General features: G+C 32.9%; 2 protein-coding genes across 2 annotated transcripts; both read right to left on the reverse strand.

The window, feature by feature from the left end:
* Window positions 1-5571: 5571 nt before the first annotated feature.
* LOC142627859 (uncharacterized) lies at window positions 5572-10792 on the reverse strand. The gene is made up of 3 exons (XM_075801750.1): window positions 10066-10792; window positions 6668-7610; window positions 5572-6481 (listed from the first exon to the last, which is right to left on the reverse strand). Exons 1-2 carry the CDS (start codon window positions 10555-10557, stop codon window positions 7512-7514), a joined length of 591 nt encoding a protein of 196 aa, XP_075657865.1. The 5' UTR covers window positions 10558-10792; the 3' UTR covers window positions 5572-6481; window positions 6668-7511.
* Window positions 10793-12631: 1839 nt separating this feature from the next.
* LOC142629181 (TMV resistance protein N-like) lies at window positions 12632-17646 on the reverse strand (the record flags this gene model as incomplete). The annotated part of the gene is made up of 8 exons (XM_075803154.1): window positions 17458-17646; window positions 16747-17258; window positions 16057-16062; window positions 14840-15968; window positions 14355-14627; window positions 13454-14260; window positions 13165-13297; window positions 12632-13017 (listed from the first exon to the last, which is right to left on the reverse strand). Coding segments are annotated over exons 1-8 (3435 nt in total), but the record flags the coding sequence as incomplete, so codon positions are not given.
* Between the last annotated feature and the right edge of the window lie 7566 nt (window positions 17647-25212).

Genomic DNA, 25212 nt, shown 5'->3' on the forward strand with positions numbered 1-25212 from the left:
GAGAAAATGCTATGTAATATGGCCAAAGACCTTAACTGGGTTTAGGCAAATGTATGATCATGCAAGAATGTGCATCTTTGGAATCTATTTGTACAAATAAATTGGTACCAAAGAGTGGAATAAAGCCTTTTGTTGATTTGTACTGATAAAAAATTGGTTCTTAAAAAATGGAATAAAGCCTTTTGTGGATTTGTACAGATAAATTGCCAAAAAGTTGAATAAAGCCATTTATAATTTAGGCAAATCAATTACTTTTAAAGTCAACTTTTAAACGCAAAACAAAAGAAAATGAAGGCATGTTTGGTTAGAAATTTTTACTATCGTTGTTTAAGCGTTGTGAAAATACATGTAGGTTAAAAAGTATTGTGAAAATATGTATTTCAGTGTTTAAACACTGAAAGTTATTGTTTAAGTACATATACCAAACACCCCCAAAATGGTGGAAGTTGTTTCTACTCTCAGTGAGGACATTTTACTCGTCTGAGTGTCTTTTTCTTGCTATTTGTTTTGTGGTTGGATTTCTCTAAATTAGGGTAAATCACAAGTTTAGTCCCTAATCTTTACATTGTTTTTCAATTTGGTCCCTAACGTTTCAAATGTTTTAATTTAGTCTCTAACATTTTCGATATTCAGTCAAAATAGTCTCAGCTGTTAAGTAGTGGATTGAAAAAACTGATGTAACTGATGGTGAGATTAAAATATTATTTTTATGTCACATAAGATGTCATGTGTCCTTAATTTAAAAATAAAATATTAAGAATTAGTTTATCTTCATATTTGAAAGTTTTCTTTTCTTTTCTTTTGCTTTCTTGGTAACCAAACAGGTTAAAAACCCAGAATTCCATCCTTTTCCCACATTTTCCCAAGGTTTTCATAATTTCTCTGGCCATAAAAAAACCTTCGGTAGAGGAACAGTAAACAATAAATGAATTTCTCTAATGTTTTTTCTCTCACCTCTTCTTCCTCTCACATGGATTTGGTGATGCCAAAGCTAGAGCGTATAATGGGAATGGGAAGACATGCCTAGTGGAAAGCTACGGTGAAGAACGCAGATGACATGCTCGGTTCGGCTTTCATGCAATTTAGCTCTAAGAAGAAGCGTAAGGAAAGTATTGGTGGCAGTGAGGGTATGAATTTGGGAGAGATTGCTTGGAATATGAGGGGTGTTGAGGGCAAATGGTTCATTGTCAAAGTTCATGAAGGAGGACATTCAGGGTGTTACGTCACTGATGGTGTATGTGGTGATGATGTTTAGTTGATTTTGCTTGGCATTTGGAGGAGCATGATTTGCATCATTAGGCAACTTGAATTACTTGCATATTATGGGGAGATCAATCCTCTTGGTGAGTTTTTGATGAATGGGTGTGGGTCTTGCTTAATTGGGCTTCCTCTATTTTTTCTAAGTTTATAATGTGTGTTAGTGTTTGGTTAATCATGTCAGCTTTTTCCATGAGATTAGGATTAAATTGACACATTTGAAATTATAAGGACCAAACTTGTGCTTTACCGTATAAATTACTGTTTAGAATTAGTACTAAAATGACATTGATAACTAACATGTATAATAAATAAATATGAACATTTTATTTAAGAAATTAAAAATTAAAACAGTCGTTGTTTTTTACCATAGGTTATAGAATATCCTTAAATCCAGCTCATATCCTAGGATTTTATCTCAAGTGAACTCTATAAGCTAATGAGTTTAAAGGGTTATAGATTCCACGTGGATTTTGTCGCTTTGAGTTTGGGTCATTGGCGTGGCCCCAAAACCAAAAGTACATAAAAGAACACAACATCATTGAAAGTTAGGAACTATACGCTGTTTTTCTTTTTCTTTTGGATAAGTAATCCTTTAATAAACATTGTTTTATTCAAAGACTCACACGTAAACATTGGTCTTGGTTGTGATATGTTCAAAGAAACTATAATTAAGGATTTTGTATCTAACTGATTAGAGTCCAAAAAGGAATGGTGAGGGAGTCAAAGCTTTCAGACTAGTCTTACTAGGATTAACACAAAAGCCTAACACAACAATTTATGCTTTCATATTTGGGACAACTAAGATTGGCACTGGACCACTGGTAAGATTAGGATAACGTGTTATAAGTGAACATGTTCATGGCACTTGGCTTGTCCAGGACAAAGACATACACAGCCCACACACTTAATATAAAATTGATAGGATTTTGGTAGGTAGTCTTGTTTTGATTGATTTGAGAACCAATGACTTTTTTTATTTATGTTTTTGGGTTATAGAAACACATTTTTCTTTCATCAATTATATCTCAAAACATATATAGCCACACTGATAAGTGATAAGTCCTACGTACACACAATGGGCAGCTCATTGGAATGGAATATTCTTAGAGTCAAAGATTAATCTTTTGAAAATTGCCCTTGAAATGTGATAGCCCACAACCTAACATTGTGTTCATGTTCAGACTAGTGTGGATGCCACAATGAGAGTCCAATTTATGGTACATCTCTTTGTGGATGGAGAGAAGAGAACTGAGTTTGGGGGATAATAATTAGGATTATAATGTTCAAAGGTAAAGAAGCTAATAGTCTAACTCAATAACATTATTTGATTTTTTTTGAATAGGGAGTACTTAGATTTGAATCCCCAACCATAATTAGAAGAAAAATAATATTGTAATACACTAAGTTCATATGTGAATGTTTGTTAGAGGAATTTTATTTGGAGAGATTTTGTTGGATTGAATAAAGTGAGAATCAAACACTAGCATGAGAGAGAAGAATGTTAGGCTGGAAGAATTTATTTGTCTAAAATGATGGAAGGCTCATGCTTCTTTTGAGTACTTTGTTGAGCCCCCACACCTAGTTTCTATCTCTTTTAATTGTTCCAATACTTGTGGCTAATAGCTTAGAGAAGTTGCAACACAATCAGGTGGGACAAATGAAGAATTCAAATTTCACTTGTTTGAATGAAATTGGTGTACCCTGTGAAGTATGGAGAGTTGTTTGGGGTAAGCAATCTGAGTGTCTTTTTGTTAGAATACATATTCCAGGTCATTGAAGACCAAATGAAGACATTAATTTCAAGAGAAAATTATATAATTGATTACAACAAAAATTTGTCCAATTGAGACAATTAATATGCAATTCAAATTCAAATTTGTTCAAAATTTTTATTATTTATTTTTGTATGTAATCCCACTATAACAATGGATTCTATTGTAATGTATTATCAAGAAAAAATGTTCAAGAAAATATGACTTTTTAGGCTCTTGTCCCATGAATTTGGGCCACAAAGTCAAACCACGTACACTATTATGTTTTCTTTTTGTTTTTTTTTTAATCATCATAATTTCTGCGCATATTTAACTAATCTTCGTTGAATAAATGGTCTTAAAGTTTTGTTAGGAGGGAAGGGATAAAATTTGGAGACTTGCAATTGTGTTAAAAATATAGGAAGGCTTAAAGTAAATGGGCTTCTTAGAAGATATGCAGGCCATATAGACTAGTTTTTTTTAGTAGTATTGAGTAAGAGAGTCAATTTTGTACTAAAGGCTGTTTTGATTTGACTAGGGGAATGAAATATTTCGGTACCAGTTGATATTGATGTATTGTTTTGGGTTACTACTCTTTGTATGCTTATGCACGTGTGTATTTAAAAAGATATATATATATATATATATATATATATGTATATATATATATATATATATATATATAATCAATCAAATCCATATGTATTATAAGCTCAAACATTAGCCTAAATACACTAACCCAATGCATTAGCTTAAGTAATATGTATTTTCTATGACATTTTTTTATTTTAAAATATCTTTTATTGTATCAATTGAAATATCTGTTTTGGGTGAAACACCAGAAAATTGCCAGTACAACTTTATATTTAATTTGATGATACATTTTAGAGGAGTAGCAACTTATTTGATGGCCAATGCGATATATATTGCCGGTATAGTTGTTACTGGTATGATATTGACTTATTTGGTATTAGGTTTGTTCTTTGCTTTCATTAATTTGGGGTTAGAATTAATATGAGGATTAGGTTTTGCCATAATTTTTTATGTTAGGGAACTAAATTTAAACTATGTGTTTCCTAATTTGCTTTTGATTGCTAAGAAGGAAGATGCTTTTGTGTTCTGTAATCTTGCCTTGATTCTAAAGAGTTGTTAAGACCTTTTTTTTTAAGCAAAAGAGAGTTGTTAGACTTAGAATCCGTTTGGGAACATTTTACTTAGCTAAAATTGAAAACTTTTTGTTGAAAGTATTGTAAATAAAACTAAAAGGTAACTAAAATAGTACAGTGAAGTCATGAATAGTATCAAAAAGTGCAATGAGACCGATGAATAGTAGTAAAAATAAACTAAATAGTAAAAAAAAACTGACTTTTTAAGCCAATGCCAAACGCAACCTTAGACTACGCGTTTGGAATCTCAAGTTTATTCGAATTTCGAACCTTCTATGATTGGGAGTTCGAACTTGTTGATTTTCTTATAAACATATGTATTATTATACCCTGTTGCTAGTGAAATTGATTGTAAGAGATGGTAGCTAAATAGTAATGGATAATTCAGTGAAGAACATGATGTTTGTATAATATATAAGAGGGAAATAGAATAAAAGTAAAATTGGTGTCTATGAAGTTGATGCATGAAGCTAGTGGTCCAAATATTCACCTTGATTTGAAAACAATATTCAAAACTTGTGGTACCTAAAATTGGACTTGGCTTGGTCCAATGTTCTGGACTGTCAAGATCATGACACGTGGTTAAAAGTGAACACATGTCATAATTCTCACGGGTTCGTTGCACAAAGTATTAGATTCAATCTTTGGCCTCTGATATTAATTTACCATGGATGATACACTTGGAAAATCTTAACTTTTATAGGTACATATCGTTTTTCTCTATTATTATTTTTTTAATAACTTTTTGTGCCAACACTTGAGAGATGTGTGACAAATTACTTATTAGTTCATCCGTCTTCAATTTAAGTTCAAATGAATCAAATCTCTCCTCCAATCAAAAGTTTTGTAGTTCAATGGTATTGAATGATCTCCTTTATGAGAAGAACTATAATTCAAATCCTCATTCCCTCACTTGTTGTAAAATTTTTTTAAAAAATCTCCTCTCCGCCACTTGGTAACAATTGAATTATTATAAAACTAATTCAAAAAAATATTGTCTATCTTTTCCGCCAAGCACAATCTTCTATCCACCATTTTACTTTCCTTTCCCTTCCTTATTATTTTAAAGCAAACAATAAATTGTTGTTAAAAATCAATAACAATGAACAAAGGAATTTCTTGGGTATTTTCACTATTCGGAAGCACTTATTTCCCAGTAAATGCCTATGCACCTACGCTACTCACAGAAACCTGACTAAGTGAATAGACTCCAAATGTTCTTTAAGACGACAACCTTATTCCAATCAGCTACTATATACAAATCCAATTGAGCCTACCTTCTTAACTCTGTGTGGGCAATTATCACCTTACAGAAAGTGTTTCCACCATGTGTAGAAGTCACATTATTGTTTATGATAATTGTTTTCTACTCAATTATCTCAACTAGTGATTACTACATGAACATGCATTTATTCCCTTAAAACGAAGAAAATGTACAAACAAATAGTTCATTTATAATCGTTCCTTCCAATAAAGTTAAAGCATCTTTTTAACAGCTCACTATTAGTGACAATGCCTTTGTTGCCTCTTATTAATGCAAAACCTGAAGATAGTGCTCAAATTAGTCCAAGGAACAAGAAACTCGAGACCAATATTGAGTTAACTAAGCAGCAGAGATTATGAGTGTCTAGTACTTGTAATTGAGAACAAAAGGGAGAACCACTAAGAAAAGCAGCAGAACAATAAGAGGAAATGCCATTCTAGCACATGCTTGCCTTTCTCTTTAAGCATGGAGAGGTTTTGCTTATTTCTTTTTCTACTGTGAGCCGTTAAATGAAGGATGAGACCCCAATTGTTAGACAATGAGGCCAAGCCGTGCCTTGTAGTTTGCTTTAACTCTTCCTCATCATGCTGACGTACAAGACGGAGTCCACACTTCACCACTGTCAAGTCTGGGCAATCGGTAACAATTGAAGCCTCAATGTGATTACATTGATTCAACCAATCTGGAAATGAGCTAGGTGGTATATAGGATAGCCACATGAATCCACCTAGATGTAACAACATGACATCGTCTTTAGTAAGGCAATAGGCACGGAGAGGTTCCAAAGAACCAACATTGCTTTCCAAATGACAATAAAGATGATGAGCATTTTCTGAATTAAGAATGTCTAGGATGGCAGTAGGATCCTTGATGTTGACTGAGAAAGAAACACATAGAGCGAGTCCCCTCCAAGTAGTATCATCATATAAATTTGGACGGAGATGGATTGTCACTTGTGGCTCACCACTACGATGGTTGAACCACTCAAGAATTTCACTTGGAGGAAGACAAGAATTATATACCAAACTTCGATCAAATTCCTGTAAAGTAAGAACACGATGTTCAATGAGAGAGAATTTTTCGACAATTCAAAATTTTTAATCAGTAAAAGAGGGGGTGATTCAACTATGGCTCTCCTTATAAGGGGGATCAGACAATGCCACTGATGACTGAACTAGAAGGGAGCTTGATAGTAATTTGAAAGGAAATACACATTAATTTGTTACCTGTAAATCACTTGTGCTGAGTTGATTTGATCTTCAAGATAGATGCTATCTCTACTGCTTTGCTCCGGGTAATGGGTCTTCTCAACCTTCCAAGGTTTGGATCCTCATAAGAACAACCAGCTTCATTCTTTGGCTTATCATTTGGAGAATCACTAGCTACTGAAATTTCTGAATCCAGATTATCACTTGTGATAGTTGGATGCTCATGGACTGAAAATGAAGCACATAAAACTAGTCCTATCCAAGTACTAGCATTACTGAAATTTGAAGGTAGCTGGATAGACAGAGAAGGGCCTGTACTTTGATGCCAAAACCATTCCGGAATTTCACTTTGGGGAAAACATTTATTCATAGAGAATGTTTGATTTGAGGATGCTTTTGAGGATGATTTTAATGGTCAATGTTCCGCTGAATCTTCATGAATGATGTCCCAATTGTCATAAAGTGAAGACCTCAAGTGGAATCAAATTTGCCAAAACTCTTGTTCATCTTGTAGGTACACAAGACGAAGTCCACACTTCTGTACAATCCAGCCTGGACAGTCGCTTCCAATTGAGACCTCTATGTGGTTGCATTGATTTATCTTTTCTGAAAGCCACCAATATGGTATATAGGATAGCCAAATGAATCCATGTAGATGTAACCACTTGAGTTCTTCTTTAAAGGTGCTATATACATGGAGAGGTTTCAAACCACCTATATCCATATCAAACAGACAACTAAGGTGGTGGGGAATTTCAATTTCCAGATTGTCAAGAAACTCAGTTGGATACTCTTGTACTGAAAATGCAGCACATATAGCAAATCCCAGCCAATTAGAATCATTATGCAAATTTGAAGGTAACTAGATTGTCATTGAGGATCCAGAAGCGTAATGGCTGAAAAACTCCGGAATCTTAGTTGGAGGGAAACAATGATCATATGGATAGTGTAAATGAAATTCCTGTAAAATAGATATATTGATAACTATTCAGTAACACAAACAATGTTGGGAAAATTTCAACAAAATATAAATTTGATAATAATAGACTTATAGTAGTCAATATTTGATAAGCGTTTATCAATTGATGGGATAAATATAAGAGGTTTTATAAAGAACTTTTATAAAATTTAAACTCAATTAAAAAATAAATTTTAGAATAATGACGTGGAAAAATATGAACTTCCAAAATGCAAAACCTTTTGTACAAAAATTTGGACTTTCAAAAATTTATGGGATTATATCAGAATTATTATAAAAAAGCTCTTCACAAGTGCAACATGTGTATTCAAAAGTTAGATGTTTGAAGTTCATTATTTTTTACTAGCTGAAATCCCGCGCGACGTGCGGTGCATTTTGAAATATTTTGTAAAAAAAATTCTTTTAACCCCTTGTGTTCATTAATACAATTATTGTTAGTCATGTTTAATTTACAGCGTTTTAATAGTAGAACTAAATTCAAACCAAACCCTAGTTCCTAACCATAATCAAATCCTATTAAAGCTCAATATTAAAATTAAAAATTCTATTGAGTGCAGTTAGTGCCAAATCTACGAAATTTAGATTTGGAAACATTCTTTATATTCGGTTGCCCCTTTAAAGCTTTCAAATATGAAATTCCTCAGTTTCTTATAGATGGAAAATATGAACGGAATTTACATTCTTTAATGTGTTATTGTGTCATTGTTTGAATGGTCCACTTTCTACAGAAGATTGCATAAAGTTCATCTCCTGCACATGTAAACTCAAACCTTTTAATTCACCTTCTTGCACAAAGTACATTTAGAAACACATAAACTAACATGAGGTCTACTACACTGATGCTTAACTACATCCATATAACACTCAAAATTGATTAAGAATGAAAACATTAATATCCAAATGTTTTATGGAATCAAAAGCATATCATTAATTAACAACAAAGAATGAACATTGACAAAGAGCAAGTTAAATTCAAAAGAGAAAGAAGACTAAATTTAAATGCACACAAAAGATGAAATTTGTGCTGTGTTGATATCTAGCAATAATATATAGTTAAACCAAAAATTCCCTATAGGGCCTTTGAGCACTGTAGCACCAATAGGTGGCTAATGCCTAGCTGTAGTTGAAATGAGATTTTAATCGTGGATAGTCATTATTCAGCCCCATATTGTTTCAGTTATGTGAATGAAAGTTGGAAAGTAAGAAAAGGACGTATACTAATAGTTATGATAAGATGCTCTAGATTTTAACCTTTGCATATGATGATTATTGTCCCCAAAAAATAAAAATAAACCCAGTTGATTACTGAAATTAAAAATAACATCCCAAAGAAAATAACGGGAAAAATAAAATTGACCTCAAAGGGACATTCCAATTATGATGATATGTTTGTGGTATTTGCAAAGGTGTGGAGAGAGAGCAATTGGATACGATTGGATTCCTTGCCATTGCCCTTGTCATAGGATTTCATAAACCACTTCTTTTTATTTGCATGTAATAATTCCAACAAAACACCCAACACGTCAAAATTGCAAACTCTAATATAAGATTGATAACAACAAAAATTAATTTAGTTTATATTAGTTAAAGCACAGTATTTGTGTTTCCTCTTACTTAGCCAAGAGCACAATCACTTTTCTAGAATAAAATTTCAAAAGGAGAAAAGGAATAAAATTTCAAACCCTTACGCACCATGTTTGAACTTTACAGATTCTAGAATGCAAAACTGTGATTTTGCCATAGGATTTACTCATATCAAGCACAATCTGTCCAACAATACATCAAGAATTTGAGTTATAAAAATGTGATTGCTGAAAAACGTGTAGCTAAAGATTTTAGAAAGAAGAAGGAAAAAAAAAAAAGAGAGAGAGAAACATTAAAAGAAAAGAAGAGAAGTGATTGTAAAAGGAGACTCATGGCTAGAAGGAAGTGTACTAATTAATATATAACTTCGATAATTGCAAGAGGCGGGCAACTGAAGGGTTAGATGTAGAAGAGCTAAATTAATGGTATTTTTTTTTCTTTCTTTATTAAACAATTAATGGTATACTTGAAAGTTTAAAAGTTATTTTAGTCAATTGAGAATTGAGAGAGAGGAGTGATGAGGAGTAATAAGTAATAGATGAGGTGTAACTTGAACAAAAAAAAAAAATTGGATGGCTATCAAAGAAGGCGCCACATGGCAGAACCTCATGCTTTCCCGCATGAGGTCTCTACTTTTATATATATATTGATATATTGATTGATTTGATCTTATTAGTTTAAGTTTTTTAAACTTATTATAATGTATAAGAGTATTTTGGATCATTTAAGAAACAGACACCAAAAAAGTTGTGCTCTCTTTAACAATCGTATAGAAGGTTATAGATGGTGTAATGTGTAAATGAAAGTCTTGTAAATTAGACATATAAAGGTCATGAGAGAAACAGAGAGGTACCTCAGAGTGTTCTCGACGATGACAATAATGGATTGGCCCCCTGGCATCAATGAATTTTTGATAGCAAGTTGCACGAACTTTTTCCTGATAATGTGGCACTCTCAATGTCCCATTAGATCTGCCAGTTCCACTGGTTTCTCCCTCAACATTATCATCATCATGGCTTTGCTTCTTTGTTCTAGATTGATGAGTAGTAAATTGATGGATGAGATCGGAATTATCAGAAAACATGGTTGTGCATTGGACTAATGTTTGCACCAACTCTCCCACATTTTGCTGGTACACAAGACCGTAACCACAGTTCTGCACCATCAAGTCTTGGCTATCACTACCAAATAAAGCAGTTAAGAGATTGCAACAATTCAACTTATCTGAAAATCGAGCATGAGGTACATGCATGATCCAAATGAATTTACGTTGCTTTAACCAAATAAATTTGTTGTGTTCAGACTCAGTGATGTAATGGTTATTTGACACCGTCCAGCTGCCCATGTCACTTCTCAAAGAACAAGAAAAGCCATGAGAAATTTCTGTAGCCAAAGTGTCAAGAATGAGAGTTGGATGCTTGTGCACTGTGAATGTAGCAAATAGAGCAATTCCTATCCAGTCAGAATTAGTATAAAGATTTGGAGGTAGCTGGATTCTCAATAAAGAACCACTTTGATGGCAAGACCACTCCGAAATTTCACATTTAGGAAAACAATCATTATAAATATAGCGTTGACTAGAGTAGCCCTGTAAAATAGAAAATATGGAGCTTCATGAGAGAGTGAAAGAGAGACAGTGAGAGTGTGAGTGTGAGTGTGAAAGAGAGAGACTTGAAAGTAGCTTTGAAACCAATGCTCAAGGCCTCTATTGATACAATTACTGAGCTCATTCTCATCCAATACACTTAACTGGATAGAACTGAAGTTTGAATCGCTTGTAGCACCACCGATACCTGAGTCTATTCCAACTAAAGCACAAATTCTCCTTGTTCTCATCAAATATGCTGTTTATGCAGAAAGTTGAATTGAGGCAAGTTCTTAAATGGACAAATGACTATGGATATTATTTACCTGAGGACAAGCATGCCAAGAGGCAATTCTTTGAGTACTTGAAAGGTTTGTCAGTTCCTCCAACTTGTAGGAAACAATGTGTCTCATCCTGTATTTGTAATGCAGGGTTAAGCCGAGTCTGGGTCTAAGTGGCTTCATCAATGTGCAGAGAAGGAGCTTCAAGTTTATCTTAGTGTAAAGGGCTCATCAAAGGATTTTTTTTAAAGGTTCCACACAAAATTTGCTAGATTGCCCTTGTCTTCAGTTCACAACATGCCATGAAGTTTGAGATGCTTATAGCTCATAACCTTCTGCAGAATTCAGAACTGGGTCAACATATTAAATGATGATTTTCATTTTCCAACTATCTTTTCTACTTGCATAAGACTAACTTGAAATTGAAGCTTACCCATTAATGCTTGTCTTGTATTCTAAATTTCTTATGGCAGTCGAGTGACTCAAATTACTTTGAAAATTAAGTTTGACCTTTAGAGGATTGGCTATAAAATGTGGACAAAGGATCCTAAAGGATAGAAAGATCATTTTAAATGCAAAAACTTCAAGGAATAAGAGTTATAACAGCCACTACAGTTGCTATGCCAACAATAATGAAATCGTTGCCCTACGATCCTCACTATATCAAATATTCCAAATTAATAGAGAGAGAACAAAAAATATTAAAGACCTATGCTTTTAGATTTTATCTTTGAAAATCAGCTCTTCAACCTGTTAAATATGATCTAAATTCTTCCAGAGACCCAACCAAAGACATTAAAATGCACAGCCTTTCTAATTTGTGGTTAGCATGTCTTAAATGACTAGCTAACCTAGTAAATTATTATAGACCATTCAGGTGTGATGCTGTAATGCAAATCATATATGATTTATCTCAAACAGTCTTGTACACAGCCAACAAATTTGATGTAGCTTCTAAAATTCAAAATGATACACATTTTCTACAAAAGTCAAGATTCTAAGCTATTGGTGTACATACTTTTTTAAATCAAGAAACCAATTAAGTCCAAAGGAATGAATAAAACTAGGAAACAATTGCAAGATCTTTCTTCACCATGGTAAGCTAAGCAGAAATTATGCATCTCAATTTGAAAAATCAGATCAAAAAAACACAAAATCATACCAGACAGAGCTCACATCCTAGGCAAAAGGAAAAAAATAAGACCAATTAACCAAATTACAATTTTTAAGTTCAGAAACTTATTCAGTTCCTTTTCTTTTTTATTATACAGAAACACAATAAATATTTAAAGTTGATATGATATCCATTGCCATTGTGTAACAGATGCAAATGAAACAGGGCTACGAAAAAGGGAAACATACCTTGGCATCAAATGCAAAAGAAACCGGACCGAAACGACAGAGGAGAAACAGTTTCAATGTGATTTTTTGATTGAGGGATATTTCTTCAAAGTTCATCAACGTGTCCTCTGTTTCTTCGAAGTTGGCAAGTACTCAACAACATCATCTACTTGGACCCCCAACCTTTTTATAGAATACCAAATAGGTGCATTAGCAGATTCTTGAGGAGGACAGGTGCATTCTACGTGGACCCCCCACCTTTTTATATAATAAAAGGTCAAATATGGAATTGAAACCTCAACAAGATTCTGGTCAGTTGGATTTGATTCATTCAAACGTCTCTGTAGAGACCGTTGAGCTGGAGAAAATAAAAATAGAGTATTTTCATATGTATCAGCACTCTTTTCACGATTTTTATAACCATTGATGGAAATGTCAACAAAGCCAGAAAAGCAGTCTTCGCCACCAAAGCACTCTCGTGCAACAATACAGACAACCAATTTTGGAAATTTGCGACCAACAAAGAAAAATATGGAATTATCAACACTTTGATGATTGAACCATTTCGGCATCTTAGTTCCTGAACAATAAATAGTACGATCAATGTCCCCACCTTCATGTTCAAAGCCCTCAGTTTCAGATGGGAAATGATTGGAGAACCGCGGATCCATTGATATGTCCCCATCTTCAGATTCGGCACTCTCAGTTTCAAATGATAAGTAATTAGTGAATTGCAGATCCATTGATATGTCCCCATCTTCAGATTCAGCACCCTCAGTTTCAGATGGGAAGTAATTGGTCAACTGTGGATCCATTAATTTGTTGCTTCTTGCCCTACCACATACTTTACTTGGTAAAATCCCAATAATTTCTATTACCTACATGCAATTAAAAAATTTAAGATATTTTTCACTTAGCAAATCTCTTAAAGTATTTACAGAAAGTAACATAAATTGTTTCTTTATATATATATATATATATATATATATATATATATATATATATATATATATATTTTAAAGAAAGAGAGAAACCTGATTCAATAGCCCGCTTGGTGATTGGGTATCCAACAACATGCAATTCTCTGCATCAACCCACCTTATCGATTGTGGAAGTCCTTGAATTTCACGAAGAAGTGTGCAACTACTAATATCCAGTCGTTTTAATCTGGGAAATCTGCTAATACTTTCAGGGATGGTAACAATATTGGTTCCACATAGATCTATCCTTTCCAATGCGGGGAAGTAATCAGGCTTCATCAAAAGATCTAATTCAATTATGCCTTCTTCGTTCGATAAATCCAGTTCTGTCATGTTCACAAACCCATATCCGGAAGATCCTTCAAAAGAATTGCACGTCGATCTCAATTTGGCAGTAGGAGTCTGCAAGTTAGAAAGCTGTTGCAATTTATAAATGCTATCTGGAAGATCCTTTTCCCGAAGGTTTTTGCAACCATCAAGTCCTAATGACTTAAGCTGAGTGAGATGCTCGATTGATGAAGGCACCTCTCTAATGCCACTTCTCTCTAAATATAAATCTTCTAAACATTCCATTTCTGGATGAAAATCAGGCAACTTCTCAAGTCTTGAGCACTCAGAAAGACAAAAATAAAAAAGAGATTTCAACCTGAGCTGTCTTGGAAGAATTTGAAGATTTCCGCAAGAATTGAGACTCCAAAATTTAAGCTTTTCAAGAGATCCAAAGTACTCATCAATCTCAACTAAATTTCGACAAGAAGAGAGATTCAAATACTCTAAATTTGGGGCCCATAATTTAGGTAATTTTGTAATAAATTCACAACCACTGAGATTGACTTTTATCAAATAGTCTAACCGACGCTCCTGTAGGAAAAAAAAAATCAAAAGTTAACTACAACAAATTTTGAAATTAAAAAATTTAACAAAAATCCCAATTTAAAAATATACATAATCATACCTGTGAGATTAGCTTTGGCAATCTAATGCAACTATTTGGCATCTCAATAGCAACAAGTTGTTCAGGAAAATGTTCAAATGGCCAGTGAAAAGGATAATTGCACCACCTAAGAAATATTAAACTGTGGGGAAGAAATTCAAGTGGTTTACAAATATCTACATTGTCAACTATTAGAAATTTGAGATTTTCCATCTTTTTGAAAGCTTCCACGTGTAGTTGCACTTTTATCGCTTGGGGCGGATGCAACATTATGCCTCGAATTTTTTCTGATCCCTAATTGGAGAAGCATCAAGTCAACTCATAATATAATTTTCCAAATGTATAATGATTTTAAAATTTTAAGCAAAAATAATACTGATGAATTAAGATTTTATAAAATGATAGAAAAAAAAAATGAAAGAAAAAATACAATACATCTACCTAGTGAAAAAAGAAAAAAGAAAATAAAATAAAGAGAAAAATAATTGAAGAGAAATTACTTATACCTTATTTGTAGTTAATACTTTAAGCGAATCCTTATAACAACATAACCTGCTACGTTTTCTGAGGATGTTTGGTTCTTGTTGTCGAACAACTTCCCTGCCCATTTGTTCTATCAAGTCGTGCATTGACAATATACCATATTGATCAACTATGAGACACTTATTAACAAGTCTCGGAATACCAGAATGTGGATATAATTCACAAGCATCTAATATCTTTACAACATAATCTTTGGACCATCCTTTGAAGAAACATGCAATATCGAGAAAAATATCTTTCTCGGTGTCATTCAATCCATTATAACTTACTCTAAGTATCTTTTGAATGTCTTTATTGGGAATTTTTTTATACATATCTAATGCACTTTCCCATTCATCTTTAGCTCTTCCATACAAATCACGAGCTATTATTTCTAGAGCAAGTGGAAGGCCATTGGCAAAATGTATGAATTTAGTTGCAAGTTTAGAATAATCTTCATCAGGTTTTTTTCCAGGAAAGGCATGCTTTGTAAAGAGTTGTTGAGCTTCGTGTTCATTTAATTGCTCGACCTTGAATTCCTTGACCTTGTAAGTTGTACAAACATTTCCTTTAAGGGTAGTTAACAAGTGTCTATCTCGTAATGTTATAATGGCTCTACTTCCGGGAGCAAACCAATTACATTTTCCAAGCAAATTTTCTATTCTTGTCGAATCATCGACATCATCAAGAATTAAAAAAACCTTTTTACAGCAAAGCCTCTTCTCTATTAAACTGATTCCTTTAAATTTGTTGTCCACTCTCCAATTTCCATCCCGTAAGATGTCATTAAGAAGTTGCTCTTGTAGTGTGATTATGCCAGCATCTGTCTCCAATTTTTCTCTAACATTCATTAAAAAGCTGCTTCCATCAAAATGTTTAGCAATTTTATTATAAATAGCTTTTGCAATTGTAGTCTTTCCTACTCCGGGAAGGCCATAAATCCCTACCACACAAAATTCATCTAACCCAACATCTAAAAGTGACTCTATGGCCTCTACACGAGAATTTATTCCAACTGGGTATTCAGCAACATATAATTGCGTCCAATTTAATCTAGCCTTTGATATCTCTTCAACAATGTTTTGGATGAAGTGGGACTCAGATTTAGTGTAGCTGACAATCACATAGCATTAGAGAACATATAATTAGATAGACTAGCAGATGAACTACGAATTCAAGATATCTAGTAGTGAGTTATAACATACAACTAACGCATTTTTATATAAAGTAAATGGAATGTGTGTGTGTATATATGAGTTGAGTTCAAGTTACACCTAGTGTAACTTTAAGTAACGTTACACCTTCCAATATTTTTTAATTAGATGTGAATTTTGACAAGTCCACTATTGGATTACATTATCTACGTATATTCTCTATGCTTACAAAATTTTAAGGTAATCAAAGATTGATAGTCATGTCATCAATCAATTGTTTAAATTCAAAAAATTTTAATTTATAATAATGCATTAAATATGAGTTTGTGAGCCAAACAGTAAATAACATTCAATTGGCATGAAAATAGGCATGCATGTTAAGAACATATAGAATATGTAAACCCCACCCTCTCTCTCTCTCTCTCTCTCTCTCTCTCTCTCTCTCTCTCTCTCTCTCTCTCTCTCTCTCTCTATATATATATATATATATATATATATATATATATATATATATATATATATATATATATCTTTGATAATTGTCATCGATATTAACATCATATTAAAAGTATAAAAATACATGGGAGAAACTCGTAATTGGACCTTTTTAGACTAACTTTGTACTAGATGATATGATCAAAATAGAGTACTTTTGTATGTAGTGGTTATAACAAACCAGATTAGCAATATAATACTGGTAAACTCATGAATCATGCTATCAACAATAAGATACATACCCTTTCTTGTAATGCCATCCAGATACATTAGCTGCTTTCCTTAGAGCATCCCTCCACCTTTGCACCTTGTCCTTGTCATTCTTGAACTTCATTTCATGATTAGCCAGTGCTCTTCCAAAGTTTCCCTTTTGATTTCGTATTTCTGATGGATCAACATTGTAAAAAATTGGATGAATTTGAACCTCTTGGTCCTCTTCTCTACACTTAACAATCTCAACAAGTTCATCCAAGCACCATTTGGACTCTGCATATTTTTCAGAGAAGACAATAACCAAAATCGATGAATTTTTGATGGCTTGTAGAAGTTCTTCCGAAATTTCTTTTCCCCTCCGAAGTTTATCGTCGATAAAGGTGTGAATTCCTTTGTGGCACAAAGCCGTATATAAATGGCTGGTAAAACCTTCACGTGTATCTTCACCTCTAAAGCTCAAGAAGACATCATAGTTCCATGGGCGAGTGGAAGAAGAAGAAGAGAAGTCTACTTCATTGTTCAAGAAAGCCATCGATGGGATCTATAAACAGAAGAATAGAAGAAGAGTGAATTGAATCAGAGAAAGAAATTGGAATTGGATCAGTGCAACAACAGGAAATGCGTTCAAAAGCAATTGAAGAGAAGATAGTATGAGAGTGGGATGTAGGTATAGGAAAACGAAAAATGCATATATGTTTCATAATTAAAAACAGCAATAGAGTAAAACACGGTAAACATGCCTCTACCATTTTCTTCCTTCCTTCTAAGAAGGTAACTGGTAAAAGACAAAACAGCTCTGTAAAGGACGCTTTTAAGGACATTAACACTGTAACACGCGTTTTCCATGAAGCTACTATACTGTCATTTAATTCTCTGACAACGCGCAATGGGTCATGTGTGGCCAAGTTTGTGTCTGTGGGTACTACCATGTGGTCAAGTTTGAAATAAAAAGTGCTTTTAAATAAATTACTGGCTTACTTTAAAAACAAAAAACTAGTTTATTTTGTTTATTATTAAATGATGAAATAAATAGATTTAAGCGCAAGGGAATAAAAAGAAACGCACTAAAGTTGTTTATGAACCTAATTGCCTTCTCTTGTTGACTGAGGATTAAGATTAAGAAGAGAGTTTTGCCCAAAAAAAAAAGATTAAGAAGAGAGTGTGAACACATCGAAAAATAAGAATAGTGGGATGTCTGTGTTAGTGTAACATGGTTTTCCGCGAAGGTACCATAAAGTTGTCTCCTCACTTTCCTCTAATTTCCAGAATACATGCCAGAAACTTCCACTCTTTACATAATACATGCCTTCTCTTTTTGACTGAAAATTAAGAACACAAAGTGAACGCATTGAAAAAATATATTGCAATCAATTGCATGCCATTAAAAAAAAAAAAAAAGTAAGTAAAGTCAAGTAAATATTTTTATTTGTTGGAGTTATCAAGGTTCTTTTTGGGATCTGCTTATTTTGTTGAAAATGAAAACTTTTTTGTTGAAAATAGTATAAATAAAGGTAAAAGTTAGTTTATAGTGAGACCCATGAATCGTACCAAAAAGTACAGTGAGACCCATAAATAGTAGCAAAAGTAAGCTGAATAGTAAAATAATCTGATTTTTTAAGTTGGAGCCAAATCGACGTTAACTATAAACAAACAAACAAAAACAAAAAAAATTTGATGAAGAAGTTTGTGCATAAATTGATAAGAATAGTCCAAGATAAAGAAAGTACCTTGCTTTTACTTGTTGATCATAAAAGTTTTGATACGTATTACATAATAGAGCTTATAAAATAACACTTTCACAGCATTCACAAAAAACCAAATTTTGGAGCTTCATATGTTATATCTACTTCTATCTCTCTTAATTCCCTCAGTTGATATGCATGGTACATTCTCTTTGCCATCCTTAGTTAATTTTTTATTATTATATATGCCTCCGTGTCTATGAGTTTTTAGATGTACAAATTTTCATTAAGGATAGGTGTACATGTAAAGAGAGTTAGAGATAGAAAAGGTTATAGGGTACGTGTCATTTGGAATAAATCTGACAAAAGAGGTGAAATGTGGACATGGGAGGGAGTCGGGTTCACATGACTCAATATTCCCAAATAACCAAAAGGGTTCGGGTTCTCATATAAAAATAAATAAATAAATAAAATATTTACATTTATAATATTTTTACAATAAATTATAGGTAGTAAGTTATTATTAGCATAATTGTATAAATGTGAATCAATCGATTTTTATTTTTCTTTATCATGTATCGTATAGTATCGTGTATTGTAAAATACACAAATACTTTATAAAATTATTCAAAAACATTATAGATGGACATACATAAAGGGTATATTTATTATAAATTTTGAATATATTTGCAATAATATTTAATAAGTTAACTAAATAAATCAAACTAGCACGTGTTTATAACATACACATTCAAATTGCTTAAATTCAAAAGTGATAATATATTACAAATGACCCAAAAATAATAAAATTTTTCATCATATTCATCATAATGCCTAATCAACCTCATCTAAGTCAATCCTATCATCACATTTATTATTTTGCAAACTTATTTCTTCATTAAGACCTTTTTCATCGTTATTGACATATACTATCTCTTCTTGTTCTTTTTATTTTAATAATTTTTTTCAAAAATATTTCTTCTTGCCAGTTTCTTGGACTTATAACAATAATGACAAAAATAAAAAATAATTATATTGCCAATTAATATCTTATTCATAGTATATAAAATATATTTGTAATTATTAAAGTGAAGTCTAAGAGCATCCACATCAGTTATTGTATAATCCTCTATAATACAAAAAATTCTTCATTTTACACATTTTGGTCAAAAAATCACCTACATCAGTGGAGCTAAAACTGTGTAAAATCTTGTAAAACCATCCACGAGCTACAGTAACCGTGTAAATACACACGGCTACTATAGCTCGTTTATACAATATTTTATCATTTTCTCATTCGCTCCTTTTTTTCTCTCTCTGATCCGTGCTCAACAAACTCAATTCTCTCATCTTTTTCTCAACACAGAAGATAGACAAATATACATTTTGCTCAAAAAAAAAAAACACAGACATACACAAACACAAATCGGTGCTTGACTGGATCGAAGCTCGTGGGTTTTGCCGTGGATCAGAGCTCGCAAATCGAGGATTGGAGCTCGCGGATGCTGATCAGAGCTCGCGGACACTGGATCGGAGCTAGTGGATCGTGGATCGAAGCTCGTGAATCGTGATCGAAGCTTGCGAATCGTGGATCGGAGAGGGAGAGTTGATCTGAGCTCGTGATCAGAGAGGGAGAGTTGATCTGAGCTCGTGATCAGAGAGGGAGAGTTGATCTGAGCTCGTGATCAGAGAAGGAGAGCTGATCTGAGCTTGTGATCGGAGAGGGAGTTGATCGAGAGGGAGAGGGAGAGGGAGAGTTGATCGAGAGGAGTTGGAGAGATGGGTATAGAGAGAGAGAGAGAAAAAATAAAAAATGATTAGGGAGAGAGAGAGCGCGCTAATTATATCGGGTTAGTTAGGAAAATAATAAAAAAATTGAAGAAAATTGATTATTTAATTAAAAAATGTGGTAGGATAGATAAACTGATGTGGGTGTTTTGTAAAATTAGATGTGTAAAATAGATTAAGAGTCCGTTTGGATAGAACTTATTTTGCTGAAACTGAAAACTGAAAACACTGTAGCAAAATAATTTTTAATTGTGTGAATAGTACTGTGGAACCCATTTTTAATAAAAAAGTTGCTGAATAGTGAAATTTGTGGGACCCATGAACAGTGCATTTGTGCACTGTTCATGGCTGAAAGTCAAACCTTGCGGCTGGGTTTAAAAAAAAAAAAAAAAAAAAAAGGAAGCAAAACGTGGACGTGAGACGCAGACTTGGATCCAAACGCATTCTAAGTGGGTTTTAAGTGTAAAAGTGGATGTGTAAAATGAAAGAACTGATGTGGATGCTTTAAGTGTGTACTGTGTAGTCCAAATTTTGTAGGAGAAAGAAAAAAAAAATTATGAATATGTTATTTTATTAGGCTAAATTAAGTAACCTAATAATTTTCTGTTAAAAAAAATTCTAACAACTTGTTAGATTCAAATAAAAAAAAATATAAATTTTAGTAAAAATAACTCATTTTAAAACATTTGTCTATATATATCGTACAATACGTACAATTCTATAATACGATACAATTCATACAATACACAAATTGTATCGTATGATTCATAAACATTTATGATACGTCAATACAATATGAAACTTACCTATGATTATTAATTCTACCTATCATTAAAATTACTTTTTAGCTCATTAGTTAAAATTTGTTATAAAATTATTATAAAACCATATTTCAAAAAAAAAAAAAGGTTGGGGTTCACATGGATATGACAGTGTGGGTATACCCTATTTTATCTTTCCCACTTTCCCAAAAAGAAAAGTCCTATGACGCGCTCTTTAAAAAAAAAAAAAAAAATCCTATGACCGTGAGACCGTCTTTCCCTTCTTCTTTTTTTATTCCCACAATGCCCTTAGTCATAATGAGTTGGACAGGTCAAACTCCACCATCAAAGTGACAGTGAAGCTGTTATGAGATGCACTAAGCCACTAACTATTGTCGGGGCAACTTTGTTTTATGGCATAGGCCAAAAACAATTGACCGCTAATGCAAATTACCAGGGGACCACTACTACCATCATACCCTCCCACTTTTATATATATATATATATATATATATATATATATATATTATTTGCTTATTTTCTAATATTGAAATAAAAAGTGCATTTAAATAAATTACTGGCTTACTTAAAAACAAAAAACCTACTTTATTTTGTTTATTATAAAACTATTAAAGGGTGAGATAATTGGCAAATCTTTGTGTAATCCACTTTTGTGAAATCTAATTTTTAGAACAATGAGTAAGTGCATGTTAAATGATATTGCACATACATTTATAAATAAAAATTACAAGCTAATCTTATGAAGCTAGGTTTTAGATGGTGCATTCCGTGTATAAAATTGTATACATATTTATTTTTCTATGTGGAATTATTAGACTATTAGAATTAGATTATAAATTTAAGGAATTATTATTCAACTTATATTTGGTTGGTTTTTTTTTTCTTTTTCTTTTAATTCTTTTATATGTATGGAAAGAAATAAGAAAAAAAATATGATAAGAACTATGTTCAATTTTTTTTTCAAGTCTCATGGCAGCATGTGAGCCGATTGGTTGGGCTTGAGGAGTTCATGGTGATGACTCAAACACACAATGGATATCATTTCTAGTATACCAGTGCTCGCACAACACACAGTCAATTAAGGAGGAACCTTAATGGTGAGTACACTAATTCTTTGAAGTATAAGCACAAACATGGCTAGTATTTTCCTTTTCCTTGAGTCATGTATTAATTAGCTCCAACATGTATTAATTAGTTGAAGTATAAGCACAAACATAATTAGTTATAACAATAATCAACAATGATGACTAATAGCTGCATTGGTTAGGTATGCTTGTTAGTGCAATGTGTGGTCGTGACATGTTGGCCCACTTCATTAAGCATTGATATTTGGGGATGCCCCATGGACACGACTGAAAGCAGGAAAATATTTTTTTGTGTTTTCCAAAAGCAAAAGCACAACAAGAAGAAATTGCAATCAATTGCATGCAACTTAAAAAAAGGTAAGTCAATATTTTGATATTAGATTTCTATTTGTTGGAGCTATCTAACGATAAACAAACAAAACAAAAAATTGATGACGAAGTTTGTCCACAAATTGAAAATATAGGCCAAGAACTTTCAAGTCAATTGTCATGAAATTTCCCAAGAGTATATGGTGCTTATAAGTCATCATATGTTGATGAACACTTCCACATCCACAAAATACTAAATTGAAAAGAAAGCACCTTGCCTTTACTCGTCAATCATAAAAGTTTTGATAGATATTACATAATAGACCTTAAATACCAAATTCGTATGTTGTAGCTACTTCTATCTTTCTTAATCCCCTAGATTCACATGCCCGGTACATTCTCTTTGCATGTCATCTTCATTTAATTTTCGATTATTATATATGCCTCCATGTCTATGAGCTTTTGTAGGTCCTAATTTTCATTAACAATAGGTGTAGACATTCCATTTTGTTTTGACCTATACAATATTTGCTACCAAAATTATTAGCATCGTGTGTGGAGCACAATGAAAATTTTAACCCCAAAAGTGACCTAATACAATCTAAATCCAAGCCCAATTATGACCCAAGAACTAAGCCCAAAAACCATTTCTAACCTAATTTGGCCGAGAGTTACAAAAGGTGCATATGCCAAGTATATGATGCGCAGACACCCAATTTGTGGCATAAGCACATTTTGGACATAAAACTCATATCACTCCACTTAATAAGATTGGTTTCAAGATATAAGCAATAATTCAATTAAGGATTAATTGGAAGAAGACATCTTACAAGCTCCAAGAAAATTTAGATATTTGATTTGGACTTAAATGGAAACATAAAAGTTAAATTAACCATTTCTCAATTAATCAAGATTTAAGTCAATCCTTAAAACATGCAAGATCATTCAGGATGAATCAAGATCATTTAAGTTTAATAAGCGAAGATACTCAAACTTTAATGAAACTATCACTTCAATTAAAGTTCTTCTCTCATAAGACATAATCACCCAACTTTAAACAAAGCTCTTAATCTTGGTTGATATCTACGTGCATGTGTCTCATACACATGCATGATTTGGTATATATATGCACACACATGAGCGTAGTTGATATGATGTTCTCCATGCCTATATGCTGATGATTTGAGTTTGAAGCCACGAGTAGTTTGTCTCTTTATTATATGTATATCTCTTCACATATTTTTGTGGTCACATGTTTTATCTTTCTTTGTTTGCCTCATAGGACACGTAGACCACTGTTTAGGCATTAGATATAGATGCATATTCGCTTGAGCCTCTAGGATAACTTACATTCCATCTAGTTTGAGTAACGATATATGAAGCCTAGCTACGGCTGGGCAGACTTGGGGTACCTAACCTCTTCTCATCCTGTAGTTTGGTTGAAAGACATTCATGGAGTCATGTTTTAGGTCCTAGACCTAAAATTAAGCGGTGACTCCTTTGTCTCTTTTTAAGAGTTCCACATACTTCCAAGTTCGTGCTTGCTTAGAGTCTAAAACTACTTTTAGGGAGGTTAAGGATCATGTATCCCGCCTTTGCAAGGAGGAACTGACATATCGATGTGTCATAAAAATGGGATAAGGTTCACAAAACTTACAATAGGTATAGTAGTTGAGATTCTACTTCTAATCCATTACATGACGTTGAATGGTTAGAGCGGGATCAAGATCATGTTGTTTTAAGATTCATGAGTCCACTTATTTGCTGAATTTTAATTGAGTATTGTTTGAGGTGGATCTAGGTTCATGTTATAACTTCAAAAAAGTTTCATCGAATTATCTTATCTTTGTTTAATCTTTTCTAGTTCCTATTGTTGGTTTGAGAACTATGTCCTTTACTGCCCGTGGGCGTAGGCTTTTTGATAACCTTTTGCGCAACAAACTGATATTAGAGCGCACTCACTACACACAATTGCTCATATGATATGCGAATCATTAGTGATAAGAATAGCCAACCTGGGCCATCAATAAAAGCCTTTTGATTTCTTATCTTGTACTTAGGTAGGTAATTTGTTTCAAAAAGTTACAATTCATGATTTATATGGTGGAAGAGTACTACTAGTTTCAAACTCTAAATTGTGCATGCCGATTGATCTATATGCAAAGATTGGTTAGTGATCTCCAAATATCTTCATTTAAAGCCTGATTACAGCTTCTTCATGTCTTATCTTATCATATCTTGCCTGTATATTAATATTCCAATATGTAACCTAAGGATTTGATGAAGAAGATGATTTCATGTTTGAAATAAAGAGGAAAGCCAAAGAGGAGACAGAGACACCATTTATAAAAAATGGAAGAATGTTATTAAAGGAGTTAATTGCCTTATGAATGGAAAAGACAATTTTATTCATGTCTTCTTCTCTGCTGAAGAGCTCAAAAGAGCAATAGACAACTATGACCCACTTCAATTTTTCTGGATGCAGATGGTTTTCACTTTTATAAGGTTCTTTGGAAGATCACTTATTTTTAGTTAAAAAGTATGGCAAAAGATCATGGGCTATAAATCTGATAATAATAAGTTGGTGGGAGCTTTCCAGTGGGAATGATTGGATTTTGCATTGGCATATGTTAGCTAGTAGGCTCCTTATCTATGGAGGGAGAGAAATTGCAGAGATATATATATATATAGAAAAAATAAATCAATGGGTGCTTTATTTCCAATAAACAACAATTAAATATTTTGAAAAACCTCTTGATCGGGAATAGGAAGAATCACCACTAATCAAGAGACATATTTGAAGAAGGGCTGAATTAATGCTCAGTTAGTTGTAATTGTAATTGTAAGGC

Source organism: Castanea sativa, chromosome 3, assembly GCF_040712315.1.
Source record: "Castanea sativa cultivar Marrone di Chiusa Pesio chromosome 3, ASM4071231v1".
NCBI lineage: Eukaryota > Viridiplantae > Streptophyta > Magnoliopsida > Fagales > Fagaceae > Castanea > Castanea sativa.